The sequence below is a fragment of the Musca autumnalis genome, unplaced genomic scaffold (genome assembly GCF_047663935.1).
Source record: "Musca autumnalis isolate F117 unplaced genomic scaffold, ASM4766393v1 scaffold_4, whole genome shotgun sequence".
Lineage (NCBI taxonomy): Eukaryota > Metazoa > Arthropoda > Insecta > Diptera > Muscidae > Musca > Musca autumnalis.
The window spans coordinates 87,779,607-87,798,379 of NW_027411977.1; the positions used below are offsets into that span (position 1 = coordinate 87,779,607).

The 18,773-nt window shown below is 39.8% G+C and overlaps 2 protein-coding genes across 21 annotated transcripts in view; both read right to left on the bottom strand.

Annotated features, from left to right (window-relative positions):
* Positions 1–18,773, bottom strand: part of Lasp (LIM and SH3 domain protein Lasp) — a 333,829-nt gene that overhangs the window by 66,629 nt on the left and 248,427 nt on the right. The window lies entirely within an intron of this gene.
* On the bottom strand, positions 3,205–10,110 carry LOC141401260 (odorant receptor 59a-like). The gene is made up of 2 exons (XM_073981339.1): positions 9,350–10,110; positions 3,205–3,767 (listed from the first exon to the last, which is right to left on the bottom strand). Exons 1-2 carry the CDS (start codon positions 10,093–10,095, stop codon positions 3,359–3,361), a joined length of 1,155 nt encoding a protein of 384 aa, XP_073837440.1. The 5' UTR covers positions 10,096–10,110; the 3' UTR covers positions 3,205–3,358.

The window sequence follows — 18,773 nt, forward strand, 5'->3', positions numbered from 1 at the left end:
CCTTTCTAAAAGAAAGGGTGCTCCTATAGACCCTTTCTAAAAGAAAGGGTGCTCCTATAGACCCTATTTACCCTTTCTAAAAGAAAGGGTGCTCCTATAGACGCTTTCTAAAAGAAAGGGTGCTCCTATGGACCCTTTCTAAAAGAAAGGGTGCTCCTATAGACCCTTTCTAAAAGAAAGGGTGCTCCTATAGACCCTTTCTAAAAGAAAGGGTGCTCCTATAGACCCTTTCTAAAAGAAAGGGTGCTCCTATAGACCCTTTCTAAAAGAAAGGGTTCTCATATAGACCCTTTCTAAAAGAAAGGGTGCTCCTACATACCCTTTCTAAAAGAAAGGGTGCTCCTACAGACCCTTTCTAAAAGAAAGGGTGCTCCTATAGAACCTTTCTAAAAGAAAGTGTGCTCCTGTAGACCCTTTCTAAAAGAAAGGGTGCTCCTATAGATCCTTTCTAAAAGGAAGGGTGCTCCTATAGACCCTTTCTAAAAGAAAGGGTGCTCCTATAGACCCTTTCTAAAATAAAGGGTGCTCCTATAGACCCTTTCTAAAAGAAAGGGTGCTCCTATAGACCCTTTCTAAAAGAAAGGGTACTCCTAAAAGAAAGGGTGCTCCTATAGGCCCTTTCTAAAAGAAAGGGTGCTCCTATAGACCCTTTCTAAAAGACAGGTTGCTCCTATAGACCCTTTCTAAAAGAAAGGGTGCTCCTAAAGGAAAGGGTGCTCCTATAGACCCTTTCTAAAAGAAAGGGTGCTCCTAAAGACCCTTTCAAAATGAAAGGGGTCACCTATAGACCCTTTCTAAATGAAAGGGTGCTCCTACAGACCCTTTCTAAAAGAAAGGGTGCTCCTATAGACCCTTTCTAAAAGAAAGGGTGCTCCTAAAGACCCGTTCTAAAAGAAAGGGTGCTCCTATAGACCCGTTCTAAAAGAAAGGGTGCTCCTATAGACCCTTTCTAAAAGAAAGGGTGCTCCTATAGACCCTTTCTAAAAGAAAGGGTGCTCCTAAAGACTCGTTCTAAAAGAAACGGTGCTCCTACAGACGCTTTCTAAAAGAAAGGGTGCTCCTATAGACCCTTTCTAAAATAAAGGGTGCTCCTATAGACCCTTTCTAAAGGAAAGGGTGCTCCTATAGACCCTTTCTAAAAGAAAGGGTGCTCCTATAGACCCTTTCTAAATGAAAGGATGCTGCTATAGACCCTTTCTAAATGAAAGGATGCTGCTATAGACCCTTTCTAAATGAAAGGATGCTGCTATAGACCCTTTCTGAAAGAAATTGTGCTTTTACAGATCCTTCTTGGAAGAAAGGGGGCTTCTTTAGGCCCTTTCTGAAAGAAAGGGTGCTTCTTTAGACCCTCTCTGAAATAAAGAGTGCTTCTTTAGACGCTCTCTGAAATAAAGGGTGCTTTCTGAAAAAAGGGTGCTTATTTAGGCTCTTTCTGAAAGAAAGGCTGCCCCTTAGGCCCTTTCTGAAATAAAGTGTGCTTCATTAGACCCTTTTTGAAAGAAGGGGTGCTTCTTCAGGCCCTTTCTGAAAAAAGGGTGCTTATTTAGGCTCTTTCTGAAAGAAAGGCTGCTCCTTAGGCCCTTTCTGAAATAAAGGGTGCTTCTGTAGACCCTTTCTGAAAGAAGGGGTTGCTTTAATAGACCCTTTCTGAAAGAAGGGGGTGCTTCTTTAGACCCTTTCTGAGAGAAGGGGTGCTTCTTCAGGCCCTTTCTGAAAGAGGGGGATGCTTCTTTACACCCTTTCTGAAAGAAAGGGGTGCTTCTTTACACCCTTTCTGAAAGAAGGGGGTGCTTCTTTAGACCCTTTCTGAGAGAAGGGGTGCTTCTTCAGGCCCTTTCTGAAAGAGGGGGATGCTTCTTTACACCCTTTCTGAAAAAGGGTGCTTCTTTACACCCTTTCTTTAGGCTGTTTCTGAAAGACAGGGTGATTCTTTAGGCCCTTTCTGAAAGAAAGGATGCTTCTTTAGGTCCTTTCTGAATGAAAGGGTGCTTCTTTAGGCGCTTTCTGAAAGAAAGGCTGCTTCTTTAGGCTCTTTCTGAAAGAAAGGGTGCTTCTTTAGGCCCTTTCTGAAAGAAGGGGGTGCTTTTTAGGCCCTTTCTGAAAGAAAGGGGTGCTTATTTAGGCACTTTCTGAAAGAAAGGGGTGCTTCGTTAGGCCCTTTCTGAAAGGGGTTCTTCTTTAGGCCCTTTCTGAAAGAAAGGGGTGCTTCTGTTTACCCTTTTTGAAAGAATGGTTGCTTCTTTAGACAATTTTTGAAAGAAAGGTTGCTTCTTTAGACCCTTTCTGAATGAAAAAGTGCTTCTATAGACCCTTTTTGAAAGAAATATTGCTTTTATAAATCCTCTTAGCTATATACGCGTTTGAAACTATCCACCTAATGGTAGGGTGACCTAGTGCCAAAGTAAGTGATATTTTTATTTCAACTGTCCACAAAAGGCTTTTTCTCTGTTCTTGTTGTTATTGCAAACTGTCACTGAGTGAATGAAATGACTTAAATTAATTTATTATTTATGTTTAAATTGTTTGCAATTTGAATTACAGCGTCAACGGTGAAGTCGCCAGTCACATCCGCGGGCATTACACATGGGTCCCTGCAATGTTGGTTGGCTAGGTCTTCTCAAAGTGAGATTGTCATAGTTGGGGGTCGGTGTTGATGATTGTCGGTCAGTCAGTTCGGGTTTATTGAACTTTTAAAGTGTAATGACAAAAAAGCAACAACTAAAACCCAACAACATGATTTATTATAGGAAAAAAATTGCACTGTATTATTAACTAACTATTCATTATTGATTATGGGCAATAATGTCCAAAAAAATTGCATGTAATTTATACCATTTTTGAATGCAGAATTACACACACACACGGGTGCACACAAACAAAATAGTGAATTTCGAAATAAATAATTCTAAATTACAACAGGGGAATTAATGTTCAATTTACATGGAAATTGCATTTAAAATATTGAAAACCCATTATCACAAATAAACCATTGTATTCAACAGCAATAATGGGATGACATACAATAGGCAAAAGCCCAACAAATGAAAAGGATTTACAAAATATTCAACAAATAGACGACCTAAAGCATAGAAAGGCATCCGATTTCAAAAAGACCCGAAAAAACAATAATTATTGGGTTATGTAATATTATTGTCAATATTATACAATTTCCCTAAGCATAAAAAACAACACTATTGGGTAGTTTATTAACTTGTTTTTATTTTCGAATAGAATATTTAATTTCACATAGAGAATATTTCGTTTAATTCCATTTTTGTGGTATAATAACGCTGTAAACCTGGCGTGCAATTTGATTCCATTCGATATCTCGTTGTTACATCCAAAAAGTCCTCCAATTTTATCGCATATTCATTATAAGTGAAAAAATCGAATATGAACTTTTGACAGCTGTTAAAAATGAATTGTTATTAATGCGAAATAACCAAGCGGTGACATAAGTTCTACGCGATGATTGCTCAACGAAAATACGTAGATTTTTCTTAAATGTAAAATCTTGATCGGGCCAATTACATTTGAACAATGAATAGGCTAATTCTTGAAATTCATCCTCCAGAATGGTGCCATAATAACAGCTAGGTAATACCTCAAATATCATGCCAACAAAATAGAAACAATAATAGATCATGGTAAACGGATCCTTCACGAAGAGCAGCATAAACACCAGAACCACACACATATTCATGCTGGAGAAGAGTATCTGAAAGAACATATAGAGGGATACGACATCCTCGACTTTGCGATGATATCTGCAAGGAAGGAAGGAAACAGTAAAAATTCCAATTGTAACTTTTGTTTTATTTCTGAAAGATGAATAGGGTTATAATTTAGTAATTACCCCCTTAAGCCCTTACGGTAACACTTTGAAACAATCAAAAATGTGAGTCGAATTATCCCTGTTAACTGTCGAATGGACACACCCATTTGGTCCAAACGAATCCGTCAGCCCCTGCAAAAACTTATTTAGACTTTTTCTGAAAGAAAGGGCGGTTCTATTCTACAGACCCTTTCTGAAAGAAAGTGCGCTTCTACAGACCCTTTCTGAAAGAAAAGGTACTTTTATAGAAAAGGTGATACCATAGATTCTCTCTGAAAGAAAAGGTAATTCCATAGAACCTTTCTGAAAGAAAGCGCGCTTTTACAGACAATTTATGAAATAAAGGGTGCTTCTTAAGGCTCTTTCTAAAAGAAAGGGTGCTTCTATAGACAATTTCTGAAATAAAGGGTGCTTCTATAGACCTATTTAGAAGAAAAGGGTGCTTCTATAGACCCTTCCTGAAGAAAAGGGTGCTTCTTTAAACTCTTTTTGAAGGGAAGGGTGCTTCTATAGACCCTTTCTAAAGAAAAGGGTGCTTCTATAGACCCTTTCTAAAGAAAAGGGTGCTTCTATAGACCCTTTCTAAAGAAAAGAGTGCTTCTATAGACCCTTTCTAAAGAAAAGAGTGCTTCTATAGACCCTTTCTAAAGAAAAGGGTGCTTCTATAGACCCTTTCTAAAGAAAAGGGTGCTTCTATAGACCCTTTCTAAAGAAAAGGGTGCTTCTATAGACCCTTTCTAAAGAAAAGGGTGCTTCTATAGACCCTTTCTAAAGAAAAGGGTGCTTCTATAGACCTTTTTTGAAGGAAAGGGTGCTTCTTTAAACTCTTTCTAAGGGAAAGAGTGCTTCTATAGACCCTTTCTGAAGGAAAGGGTGCTTCTATAGACCCTTTCGGTAAGAAAGGGTGTTTCTGTACACCCTTTCGGTAAGAAAGGGTGTTTCTGTACACCCTTCGATAAGAAAGGGTGCTTCTGTACATACTTGTGATAGGAAATTCTGCTTATGTACACCCTTCGGTAAGAAAGGGTGCTTTTGTACATCCTTGTGGTAAGAAATGGTGCTTATGTACACCCTTTCGATGAGAAAGGGTGCTTAGGTGCACCCTTTCGGTGAGACAGGGTGCTTCTGCTTCCACGCGAAAGATTTTACGCTCATGGCACCAGGTTCGACCTTTGGTAACATTTTTGCAAAGAAAGGGTGCTTCTGTAAACCCTTTCGGAAAAGAAGTGTGCTTCTGTTCACCCTTGCGGAAAGAAAGGGTGCTTCTGTACACCCTTTCGGAAAGAAAGGATGATTCTGTACACTCTTTCGGAAAGAAAAGGTGCCTCTGCACACCCTTTCAGAAAGAGGGGGTGCCTTCTGTACACCCTTTCGGAAAGAGAGGTTGCCTTCTGTACACCCTTTCGAAAAGAAAGGGAGCTTCTGTACACTTTTTCGGAACGAAAGGGTGCTTCTGTACACCCTTTCGGAAAAAGGGAGCTTCTGTACACTGTTTCGGAACGAAAGGATGCCTCTGTACACCCTTTTGGAAAGAAAGGGTGCTTCTGTACACCCTTTCGGAAAGAGAGGGTGCCTTCTGTACACCCTTTCGGAAAGAGAGGGTGCCTTCTGTACACCCTTTCGGAAAGAGAGGGTGCCTTCTGTACACCCTTTCGGAAAGAGAGGGTGCCTTCTGTACACCCTTTCGGAAAGAAAGGGTGCTTCTTTACACCCTTTCGGAAAGAAAGTGTGCTTCTTTACACCCTTTCGGAAAGAAAGGGTGCTTCTTTACACCCTTTCGGAAAGAAAGGGTGCTTCTTTACACCCTTTCGGAAAGAAAGGGTGCTTCTTTACACCCTTTCGGAAAGAAAGGGTGCTTCTTTACACCCTTTCGGAAAGAAAGGGTGCTTCTTTACACCCTTTCGGAAAGAAAGGGTGCTTCTTTACACCCTTTCGGAAAGAAAGGGTGCTTCTTTACACCCTTTCGGAAAGAAAGGGTGCTTCTTTACACCCTTTCGGAAAGAAAGGGTGCTTCTTTACACCCTTTCGGAAAGAAAGGGTGCTTCTTTACACCCTTTCGGAAAGAAAGGGTGCTTCTTTACACCCTTTCGGAAAGAAAGGGTGCTTCTTTACACCCTTTCGGAAAGAAAGGGTGCTTCTTTACACCCTTTCGGAAAGAAAGGGTGCTTCTTTACACCCTTTCGGAAAGAGAGGTTGCCTTCTGTACACCCTTTCGGAAAGAGAGGGTGCCTTCTGTACACCCTTTCGGAAAGAGAGGGTGCCTTCTGTACACCCTTTCGGAAAGAAAGGGTGCTTCTTTACACCCTTTCGGAAAGAAAGTGTGCTTCTTTACACCCTTTCGGAAAGAAAGGGTGCTTCTTTACACCCTTTCGGAAAGAAAGGGTGCTTCTTTACACCCTTTCGGAAAGAAAGGGTGCTTCTTTACACCCTTTCGGAAAGAAAGGGTGCTTCTTTACACCCTTTCGTAAAGAAAGGGTGCTTCTTTACACCCTTTCGGAAAGAAAGTGTGCTTCTTTACACCCTTTCGGAAAGAAAGGGTACTTCTTTACACCCTTTCGGAAAGAAAGGGTGCTTCTTTACACCCTTTCGGAAAGAAAGGGTGCTTCTTTACACCCTTTCGGAAAGAAGGGTGCTTCTTTACACCCTTTCGGAAAGAAGGGTGCTTCCGTACACCTTTTCTCGGTAGGAACGGGTGCTTCTGAACACCCTTTCGGAAGAAAGGGTGCTTCGGAAAGAAAGGATGCTTCTGTACACCTTTTCTCGGTAGGAACGGGTGCTTCTGAACACCCTTTCGGAAGAAAGGGTGCTTCGGAAAGAAAGGATGCTTCTGTACTCCCTTTCGGAAAAAAAGGGTGCTTCTGTACACTTTTTCGGAAAGAATGGGTGCTTCTGTACACCCTTTCGGAAAGAAAGGGTGCTTCTTTACACCCTTTCGGAAAGAATGTGTGCTTCTGTACACCCTTTGGGAAAGAATGGGTGGTTCTGTACAACCTTTGGGAAAGAATGGGTGCTTCTGTACACCCTTTGGGAAAGAATGGGTGCTTCTGTACACCCTTTGGGAAATAATGGGTGCTTCTGCGTCCTATTTCTAAAAGTAGGGGTGCTTCTCTACACTCTTTCTGAAACGGAAATATGGGGTGCTTGCGTACACCCTTTCGGAAAGAAAGGGTGCTGGCATCCACCCTTTCGGAAAGAAAGGGTGCTTGCCTACACCCTTTCGGAAAGAAAGGGTTCATCTGTACAGCATATCGGCAGCAAAGGGTTCTTCTGTACACCTTTTCTCGGTAGGAACGGGTGCTTCTGAACGCCCTTTTTTCAGAAAGGGTGCTTCTGTACACCCTTTCGGAAAAAGGGTGCTTCTGTACACTTTTTTCGGAAAGAATGGGTGCTTCTGTACACCCTTTGGGAAAGAATGGGTGCTTCTGTACACCCTTTCTGAAAGTAAGGGATCTTCTTTCACAAAGGGTGCTCCTATAGATCGTTTGCGATCTCTTCCAGACTAGAGGGAACGGCAATAGGTTAGATGGAGGATGGAGGATGGAGGATGTCGGAGAGGTTATTTGAGGTGTGAAATCATTCAAAACTATTGGACTTGATGAAGCCTTTAATATGGGCACAGTGCTTTCGCTACTGAAGACTGGCAAGGATATCAGCAAAAGTGAATCATATAGGCCGATCTCAGTTTTATCACCAGTATCAAAGGTTCCTGAAGCGTCATTAACACGGGTTCCGAAAGCAGCATCGGACCACAATACCACTGCGTCCCATTTCCAAACATGACTAAGCATTTGATACGGTCAGGTCAGCCAGGCCAAACTGTTCGAGAATGTCAAACATACTGCCGTCCGGTCTTGTTAGTTGAAACGTTAGGTCACCAATAACTATATGTGTGATCGCCAGTTGAAAGTGGAATTCAGAAGCAAGAAGTCCAAATCACAGAGTGAAATCAGGAGTTCCCCAAGCAGGAGTGATATCTCTGAACCGTTTTACCTCTACCTTTTTTGCTGTTCCTCGCCCTCCCATTGCAATTGAGATAATCTGGTACGCGGATGATTTTACGCTCATGGCATTAGGTTCTACCGTTTGATAACATTTGTGTCGGGCTAGATGCCTATCTCATTTATTTTCTTGATTTATTCCATTCGAGGAATACGCAAATATCGGCAACTAAGTCAGCGGCCACACTCGATTAATAATTCCGATCACTAATTAGCCCAATGTCCCGGGGGTCACTTTCAATAGCATATAAAAGTCGTCCGCCTATGCCATGGTTATCTGTGATAACATAAAAAGTAGGAACTCGATCCTCAAGACCCAAGCCGTCAGTACTTGGGGAGGAGATAAAGAATCCAATGCTAAAACAGGATGCCAACTGTTCCGGGTTAAAAATTGTTATAGACTATAGGTCTGGAGAGACGACATGAAGCAGACCTATGGTCTGTAGCGTTTTTTCCTCGGAATAGTTGGCTTTCCTTCTTAAATAGTGGTTTTTGTAGGTCAAAAATCACCATAAGTAGCAGGAAAATCACTAACATGGCATCCCTGATTCTTCCACTGAGAGGAGTAAGATCCCTTGTATACAGTTTAAGCTAATCAGAAACATCCGCAATGCATGCCGGAATTCTCATTCCATTCCAGCTATTCTTGTGTTTATTCTGATGCTTGAAAGCCGGAAGAGGTTGCGTAAAATCGGTTCATTAATTTCTTACTCATGGGCTGATCATTGGTTCAATAGTCAATTCTGTTGAAGGTTTTGATGAAGCTCTCAGTGAGTATCCAAAAACGCTCAAATGCTTGAAGATTAACTGTAAAATAGATCAGCGTCAGGCGAGAGAGAGAGAGCTCGTTTAACGTTGCTCTCTCCACACACACAATTCAACCCATTGAAAAAGCATGCAATCACACAATGACACCCCGTAAAGTATGCAATTGAAAAGTGTGGTGCTTGACGCTGAAATAGATGAATCTCCAATCAGCATTGCTTGAAGAAACCAGTGCTATGAACGAGCTACCAAAGTTACATACATATGTGTGTGCGATTAAAGCAATGTGAGGCATTGTGAGTTTCGTGAGCGTAAATTTACTCTCGCTCACAACTTGCGTAGACTCTAAGTGAGCGAGAGTAGCCACGACACTTACAATGCCTCACACTGGATTAAAGGTAAGATCACATTAGCCAAATATTTGCTCCAGCGGCCGGCAGTGTGCGCTTACTGAGAGCAAGTGAGCATAAATTCAATGCATTTTTTACGCTGACTTGCTCGCAGTAAGCGCACACTGTCGGTCGCTGGAGCAAATATTTGCCTAATGTGACCTTACCTTTATACAACATCAGCCGCAAAAAGGACAACCTCTCACTGTTTCATCCTCCCAAATGACAATCCCTACTGTTATTGTTTTTTTTAACTCACAGGCTGAGGGTTTTCGGATTTCCTCTGATTCTTTTTACTTATTTCATTACCATGTTCTACCACGTTTTGTCATAACCACATTCGTCTTTCAAAATCTACTTACTCCAGCAAATCCAAATGATCGTGAATACATTCCAATAAATCCTTGTTATTTTCAGCCAACGATTTCTTAGGATCATGTCCGATGTTGGAAACACGCATTCCCAGCAAATGTACCTGACCACCCAACAGCGATAAGTGGGCGCCAGCAAAGGTGTCATTTACCAAATTTTGCGTAACGGTATAACACAAACCAATAAATTGATAGATATGAGCAATGGTGTAATTCATCGTTGAGCCGAATGGATCAAAGGGAAAGTAGGATTTATACATCAGCAACCAGGAACCACGTAAACCATTGAATATAAGCGATACTTCTGCGGTTAGGGCCACCATACTGCACAGCACATAAAACAAGCGGAGCAGAGACTTAATGGGAGGATGTACCTTTTGTTGCATATATTCCATCTGTTCGCCAGGCCTTGTGTGTTCATCTTGCCCCTTAACAATATCAAACATACGATCGACATCTTTAAATCTCCACCATATGGCAAATGTTTTCATCGAACACACAGTGCAAGTCAGGGTGATGGCCAAATTCTGGATAACTTCATACATTGAAGTACTTGTGAAGAGACCCAAGATCAAATGCAACGGATAACCAATTGTCACCGTCACATTAACAATCAGCGAATATATCCAATATAGTGGACGGTAATTCCGGGGAGGCATCATGCCCAAAATACGCCAACACATGAAGTGGGTATTGAACAGAGATTTCGTATTTAATTTGTTGAGTTCCGCCTTCATTTCACTTCACTACCAATAACTGAATGGGGTTTTCATGCCACAGGGTTGACTTATTTATATGTGATATCCGTATCGATTTCATGTACACATGTAATTATTTATTATCTTCTCCATCCATCCATTTGACATTTGTTTAATATGTTTCATTGCATTATTTAATAATTTCAAAGCAATTATAACCCTTTTTTCATGAAATAATTAAAATTTAATTAAATCGAGGATAATAAGTTGGGTGGTGAAACATTTTATTCTGTCACCTTCTGTCATAAATAAAACAAATTATGTAGTGGCTGTGGATGGGCAACCTGTGGGTCTTCAAATACATTCTTTTAAATGGAATATATTTTAAATTCCGAGTTTTTCCCAATGTAAAAACAGAAACAGTGGAAAGCGTACATTTATGATTACCACTGATAGTATGATAGTATGTCCATAATTTTTGGTAGGAAAGTCTCCTCTGCCCCCAAAAAGCAAAATTACAAATTACATCAAATTTATAATTTATTTAATAAAAATACCAATAATAAAATAATCGTTTCCTGTCATTTTTCCCTGAGTAATTGCATTAAAATGAAAAAAAGTGTTAAACAGAGATGTTGTAACAGGTACAGAATGTGAATAGGAATAAAATATAGGAAAATGAGGAAATAAGTTAGCTCATCTCGTGTAAGTGATACTGTAATTCATTTCACCATTGCTAAAGAATCGTCATTATTAAGTTAAGCCGAAAACACAATCAACTTCTGAGTCTCATAGGTCTTCTATCCACTTGAAGAAATCATATAAAGTTATTCTATTTATACGAGGGTACTAAAAAACCTTCTGACCTAGGCAACTCGCAGTGTCGCCAGGTGCAATTTTAAATTTTTTTTGGAAAGTTTGACAGTTTTTAGCCTCTGCGTACTCATGTCAGTTTGACATATGACCATGTGTTAGGTTGTTTACAGTGGCTTGATTGAGACACATCCAAAACATAGTTTTTGAACGCTACAACATCTTCTGGCGAAGAAAATGGTTGACCACGCCTTTCTTTCTTGATTTTCTGAAATCAAATCAAGTCACTGGATCCCCAGTCAGGGCTGTACGGCGTATGGCCCATCAATTCCACGTTTTGTCCGGTCAAACATGCGTTGGTTTGAATCGATGTTTGAGAGCTCGCATTGTCGTGATGCAGAACGATTCGTCTTCTCTTGTTCGTTTTTCGAATTTCGCAGGAGACTTTAGGCAAACAAATTGCAGTGTAATACTCAGAATTAACCGTCCTACATTTCTGAAGCCGTAGAGTCGCACACGGCAAGTTTTACCGCTTCGAAGGTCTTCTTCCATGAACAACTTTCGTTGGATTTGGCTCGCTTTCGAAGCATAGATCCAAGATTCGTCATCTGTGACGATCCTATAAAAGCCGTTTGAAGCACCGCGATTGTTTTTATTCACAATTTCTTTGCACTAAACCACGAGAAAATTGAGCAATTGACCAATTTTGCAGGATCTAGCGAGAAAAATCCATTTTTGCGACCAGGTGTTCATGCAATATCGAATGTTAGTTGGTGGTATAAATGCCCAAAGATGTCTATATCTCACGGTAATTAACTTGGCGATCTTGGATTATACGTTCACGCACGGCTTAATTTTTTCTGACACAACGGCCGTTTTTGGACGACCCTTACGACCTTCGTTTTTTAGCGAATGTCCGCCGCGATTGAATTCATTGAACCAGTTTTTCATAGTCCTATAGGATGGTCCTTTATTGACATACAAAGATTTAGGTTGATCGATGCACTCTTGCCGTGATTATCCACGTCGAAATTTGTGAAAAATTATGGGACGAAAATGTTCACAAGCAAATTTCTTTTTTTTCGCAAAGTAATTTTTTCAAGTTACTAGGCTAAGAACTGTCAAACTTTCCAAGAAAAACGTCAAATGACACCTGGCAACACTGCGAGTTGCCTAGAGCAGAAGGTTTTTAGTGCCCCTCGTATTGAGCATCTTAAAGGTCTACTAATTACAGTAACCAATTTGGTCCAAACTTTCCACATCGTAAAACGTCTACTAGACATAGATCAAGTTTGAATATGGACTATATAGGTCCACTCCTTCGAGTACCTCCCACACTAAATTTCGGAGAAATGCAGTTGAAGAGCTCCTCTCAAAAACCTTTAATTTTTGTTGCAACAACTTGCATTCGCTGCCCCAATTACGACGTGATACTTTTGTTCAGGGGCAAGTCCATACTTACTTCCGGCTAGAGCGGGTGATCAATCGTTTAAGTTCGAAGATCCGTACTATTTCTGCGAGACATTGATCCTAATATGGACTATATCGGCCAGCTCATTCAGGTACCCCACCCCCACACAAAATTTCAACATTTTTAAGTGTAGTTTAGGATCTTTTGGAATATTATACCGAAGATACTCCTTGTGGATCTGTTTACAGAGATATGATGCTTCCTGACATATTAATCCAAAACCTCTAAGATATACGATCGGTGGGCGCGATATCTGAATATTTTTGTCCGTAAGTTCATATGTGCCACCGTGGTGCAATGGTATGCATACCCGCCTTGCACGCTGAAGGTCATGGGTTCGATTCACCGCCCAGTCAACACCAAAATTTTCAACGGTGGCAAAATACCCCTCAGTAATGTTTGCGACATTTCCTGATTTCTGTCCTGTTAACATAGTCTCCTAACTTTTTGAACTCGATTGTCCTAATTTGGTCGAGTCCTTGTAAGGTGTCGTTCCCTAGTAGCTGGGTTCTCAGGTTTGTGGAAGCGTGGCAGAGGTAGTGTTCCAAAGTTTCGTCGTCCTCTCTGCATGCTCTGCATTCACTATTTTCTGCACAGCCTATTTTGTACAGATGCGCTTGTAGCCCCAGATGTCCTGTTAGGATGCCCGTCAATCTACTGACGTCTTTTTTACTCAGTAATAGTAATTCCCTGGTTTTGTCCTCGTCTGGGTCTGCCAATAGGATTTTTGAGTTTTTCCCTTCTCTTCACTGTTCCAGAGGGATATGTGTGTGTATTTTTACTCATGCCTTTAGCTCTAGACGCGTCGCCTTTAAGGGCTTGGCAGTTTCTACACAGAAAAAAATTTTAGCCATTTGATAAAAATTCAATCAAAATTTTATCGATTTTCCGGCGATAAAAAAATTGTCATATTGCCAAACTTCGATAAAATTATTTGATCACAAAGTCAACATACAACTGATAAAATATTTCACATATTGACAAAAATATTTATCAAAATATTCCACATATTTCATTTTATCAGTTCAATATAAAACATCGATAAATATTTTAGTCAATATGTGAAATATTTTATCAGTTGTATTTTTACTTTGTGATCAAATAATTTTATCGAATTTCGTCAATATGATAATTTTTTTATCGGCGAATTTTTTTCTGTGTAGACTTTCTGTAGGTTGCTCCATAGCTTGTTTTGCCAGAGAGTTTGTTATTTCGTTACCCCTAATCCCAATATGCCTTGGTACCCATATAATGTTTACCGTGCCATGTTGAGAGATGTTGTTGATGAACTTTATACATTCCAATACCATTTTAGATTTCACTGTCTTGGTTGTTATAGCCTCAGTGGTTGCTTTGCTGTCTGTTAGGATGTTCGCAGTCGTAGGCTTTGTGTGAGTGTCAAACAAGTTCAGACACTCTGTAATCGCTCGGATTTCCGCCTGAAGAATCGTATTATGATCCGGCAGTCGGAGGGAAATTCTTGTATCTGGTTCCCTGATATAGAGACCCAGTCCCATTCTCCCCTCTAGCACAGCCCCATCCGTAAACCCGTAGCTTCCAGCGGGAATCTGTGCTGGAGCTCCATCGATCCACATCGATCTCTGTCTGGTATTAAAACTTCACACAAAGCTACTTCACTAGTTTCAGGTATACGGTTCGATACTATTTGATTTATAGATTCTCCCGTTATGACCCTAAGTATGCTTTGGTGGTATGTCTCGCCCATCGCCTTTAGCCTTGTGGCTGCGATGGCTGCTTCATACCTTACCTGAATTTCTATTGGGTGCACAAACAAAATTGTTTCTAAAGCCCTAGTCGGTGTGGTTCTCATTGCCCCGCTAATGCTTAGGCAACATGTTCTTTGGACTTTTTGCAATATTATCACATTGCATTTTTTGTCCATGGCTGTCCACCATACCACAGACGCATATGTTAGGATCGGCCTAATTACGCTTCTGTAAAGCCAGTGTGTCATCCAAGGATTGAACCCCCATTTTGAGCTTATTGCCCTTCTACAAGTTGACCAGCATCTTTGGGCTTTGTTTGCCCTTTCCTGAATATGGTCTTTCCATTTTAGTTTTCTATCTAGAATTACTCCTAGGTATTTAACTGTACGAGATATGTGTATTGTCTTATTTAGGAAAACTGATTCCTCGAAGTTCCCCACCTTCGTTTTCCTAGTAAATAGACATAAGCTTTGTTCCCGTACTATTTAATAGTAAAACGTGTTAAAGAGAGAAAGAGAAAAAAATTGTTCTCACAGAAAAGTTTTTTCAAAAAGTTCGGGAACGCAAAAATGAAAAAAAAAAAACGTCAAAAAAGCTGGAACAAATGTCAAATTCGGCGTAACAGCCAATCAGACGCCGGCAACCATGTTGCTATTTTTTACACGCTCAAATTTGTCGAGTAAAAAGTTTTTAAAGAGAGCATCATTCAGCGCCATTTTTATTAAAGAGAAGTAAACATTTTACAACTTTTTTGTGTACGGGAACGGGTTTTTGGGTAAAATGTGTAAAAGTCGTAAAATTTGTAAAAACTTTTTAGTTCTGGAACAAAGCTATAGTTATGTTTTTTTTCCCGGGTTAACGTTGAGACCTCTCGGTTTGGCCCAGTTGTATGCTATTTTGAGAGCCGTTTCCGCTCTCCTACAAAGGAAATTCGGATTCTTTCCCCTTAGAAGTATTATAACGTCATCTGTGTAGTCTGTTACACAGTTAAATTCTTCTTCGGTTAAGGTCCTTTATTGTCTTATTTAGGAAAACTGGTTCCTCGAAGTTCCTCACCTTCGTTTTCCTAGTAAATAGACATAGTTATGTTTTTCCGGGTTAACGTTCCGACCTCTCGGTTTGGCCCAGTTGTATGCTATTTTGAGAGTCGTTTCCGCTCTCCTACAAATTAAATTCGGATTCTTTCCCCTTAGAAGTATTATAACGTCGTCTGCGTAACAGACTGGGTCAAATTCTTCTTCGGTTAAGGTCCTTAAGAGACTGTTTATGGTAGTTACCCACAACAGAGGTGATAGAATCCCTCTCTTGTCCAACTTTGTCCCTTATTTCAACGTTATGTAGCCCGCAGCTTATCCATCTACTCCTTATCATGTGGTTTATCCAGTTCCATAAGGTACGGTCCACTTGAAACTCGTCTAAGGAGTGGATTAGCGTCTCGGTGCTTACGTTATTAAAAGCGATGCACACAGCGAGTGTGTACATTTTCATTTCGAAGGTTCTTTCTATATGGTGTACTACCTCATGTAATGCGGTTTCCACTGATCTGCCTTTAACGTACGCATGTTGTTTATATTTAAGCATATCGTTGGAAATGTTACTCTTTATCATGGTGTCGACCGTCCGTTCCATTGTCTTGAGTAAGAAAGAAGTTAAAGTTATGGGGCGATAAGATTTTGGTATTTTGCATAACTTGCCTTACCTGGTTTAGGGATAAAGATTAGCCTTGCCTCTTGTCAGGCTATAGGATTATAAGCAAAGTCTACACAAGCGTTGAAGGTCCCGACCGGGAAGATCTGGTCTGACCCCGCTGCCTTGTATGGTGAGAAGCTCATAATGGCTTGTCTGACCATTAAGGTGTTAATTTTTGGTGCATCTTCTGATGGGTGAACGCACTCGGTCGATGCCTCAGTACTAACCGTGGTATTCGACAGGAAAAGCGTTCTCATGAGAAGGCCTAGGGTTTCTTCTGTTGTTTCCATCTTTTTTCCATTTTCATTGACCATTTGCTCGGTCTGTGTATGGGTTTTGGATAGAAACTTCTTGATTTTCGAAACGTCATTAACACTTCTCCAGCAAAAACTTGCAAATTCTCAATGAAGAACAGAGAGTTAACACCCAGCAAAATTTGACGGAAGGGGTTCTTTGCGATGACGTGATTTCATGTCATCTTTTGCATTGGTTCAAAGGAAGTCGTGAAAGATCCGATCTTTTCATTAGGATTTGAACCAATGCAAAGGCAGTCGTGAATGATCCGATCTGTTCATCAGCATTTGTACCCATTCCATCGATCCAATAGAGATGATGTTTGTGTTTTTATTTACACACCTGTTTATTTTCATTTTGGTATGTTCCAGTACTGTAAAAATCTACTAATTTTTACTATTTTTCCGATAACATAAAGGAAAAATTGTTATCGTAGTAAAAATAAGTACATTCTTGCAGTTTCTGGAACAGACCAAAGTTGTTAGAACTGTCGTCGTGATGTTGTCTTACATTTCCTGCATATCAAACAACTAAAACTTCTAAACAATGGGTATTATATGACGTCCCAACCATCTAGCTAAAAATAGAATCGGACTGCACACATTGCTATTTTAAAAGTTCCCTTGTCTGTTCTAAATCTGACATAGAATGAAATCAATCAAATCTCGCTTCTTGGAATTTGAAAAAAAAGTCCGAAACGAAAAGGAACAAGAATCTGAAAATAAAGAAGAAACTACTTTTGGAAAGAAACAATTAAAAATAAATTAATTAAGCATAAATGGTATTTTCCATAAAAAGTCTCTCCTCCCCGTTCGTTACATTTTGTTCTTAGAGATCCCTAAAGCAAGCCGGGTTGTAGATCCCTACATATTTCCGTCGCTAAACAAAAGAGTATAAATTACCAAAATGTTATAAAATAACAAAATTATAAAATAAAAGTAATTTACGAAATAAAAATACTTGAAGGAGTGCATTTGGAGTCCATGTCGAAATCTGAACTGGTGATGGGAAGATAATTGAAAAAACCTTTTGTAAGATGAAAGAATATCAGTTGCGGAGAACGGAGGAAGTAATCTTTTGCGTTGCAGCGGTGGTGATTACATTGCAATTTTGGATGTAAACTTTTGAAAAACTAAACTGATAAATTAATTGTAGCTATTTCATGAATTCGTTTGAATTAATAAAGAGTTTTGTTTTTCATGAAAACCATATTTCAATACAGCATTTCTATTTTCCAAACAAGACATGAAAATTTCATGCCAAGGGGTTGGTGAAAATGACATGCCAAAGCATTGGTTAAAATGACATGTCAAAGCATGGGTGAAAATGACGTGTCAAAGCATTGGTGAAAATGACATGTCAAATCATTGGTGGAAATGACATGCCAAAGCATTGGTGGAAATGACATGTCAACGCATTGGTTAAAATGACATGCTTAGGATCCAGAAAAGAACGTCATCTTTTGGGGTCCACGCTCATATAAAATTCATCGATGAAGATGCTAAAAAGATGCTAGATCACTTGCACCCATGATTGAATGTCATCTTTGGCATCGAACATTTTGCTGGGCAGAGAACAAGTGAGTTAAAAGACTAATTTGTACAAATTCTTGCAAACTTTTGAGTAACCAGACAGACCTAATATTACGAGAGTAACTGAAAGATTTATTTTCTGTTAATTTAAGAATTTTAATTGTAAAGCAAAATTTTCATTAAGCATTTAGTTTATTTAAATCAAATTTACAACAATAATTACTCTTTAGAATTCCAATCTTTGGTTTTCTATGTTTGTTTTGCTATTGTTCTTGTTGTACGCTTTCAGTTCTGCAACAACAACTATTGCTGGATTGTGAAATTATTGCATAGTCTTAATTTATAATCTTTATTTAGCCAAATTGTTTTTATACTCTCTCATTCATTTTGAATTCAATCATGCTTCCACGTTGGGACGTCTTTATACACCCTCGCATTCCCTCGTATTTATTACCGCTAGCGCATTGATGCGTCATTTACACTCACCGGTCTGTTTGTATATGCGTACATGTGTGTGTATTTGCCAATCGTTTAGCATTTCGTCTGAACATTGTAGAACCTCCCAGATCAAGGGGACTAAAAAAACAGTCCATTCACACGCAAGCGGATATAAGTACTGTTGTATAGCGAGTTAAGTCGTCAGTGCATTTGTTCAAATGCTAATGAAAAGATCGGATCTTTCACGATTTCCTTTGAACCAATGCAAAAGATAACATGAAATCACGTCATCGGATGGAACCCCTTCCTACAAATTTTGCTGGGTCTTGTTGTACGCTTTCAGTTTTGCAACAACAACTATTACTGAATTGTGAAATTATTGCTAAGTCATAATTTACACTCTTTATTTAGTCAAATTGTTTTTGTATTCTCTCTCATTCATTTTGACTATTCGCGTTGTGACGTCATTATACACCCTCGCATTCCCTAGTATTTATTACTGCTAGCGCATTGATGCGTCGTTTACACTCACCGGTCTGTTTGTATATGCGTACATGTGTGTATTTGCCAATCGCTTAGCATTTCGTCTGAACATTGTAGAACCTCCCAGATTAAGGAGACTAAAACAGTCCATTCATACGCAAGCGGGTATAAATACGGGTGTATAGCGGGTGGGCATGTCGTCAGTGTAATCTAAAGAAATAACCTGAATAGACTAAAGCTGTGTGTTTACTAGTTAAGCTGTGTGCTAGT

Bases quoted from the DNA above. Each gene is read 5' to 3' on its own strand.
- LOC141401260 (XM_073981339.1), bottom strand. From the start codon at position 10,095: ATGAAGGCGGAACTCAACAAATTAAATACGAAATCTCTGTTCAATACC. The intron at 3,768-9,349 runs GTAAGTAGATTT...CCTTCCTTGCAG, and splicing joins GATCATTTGGATTTGCTGGA to ATATCATCGCAAAGTCGAGG.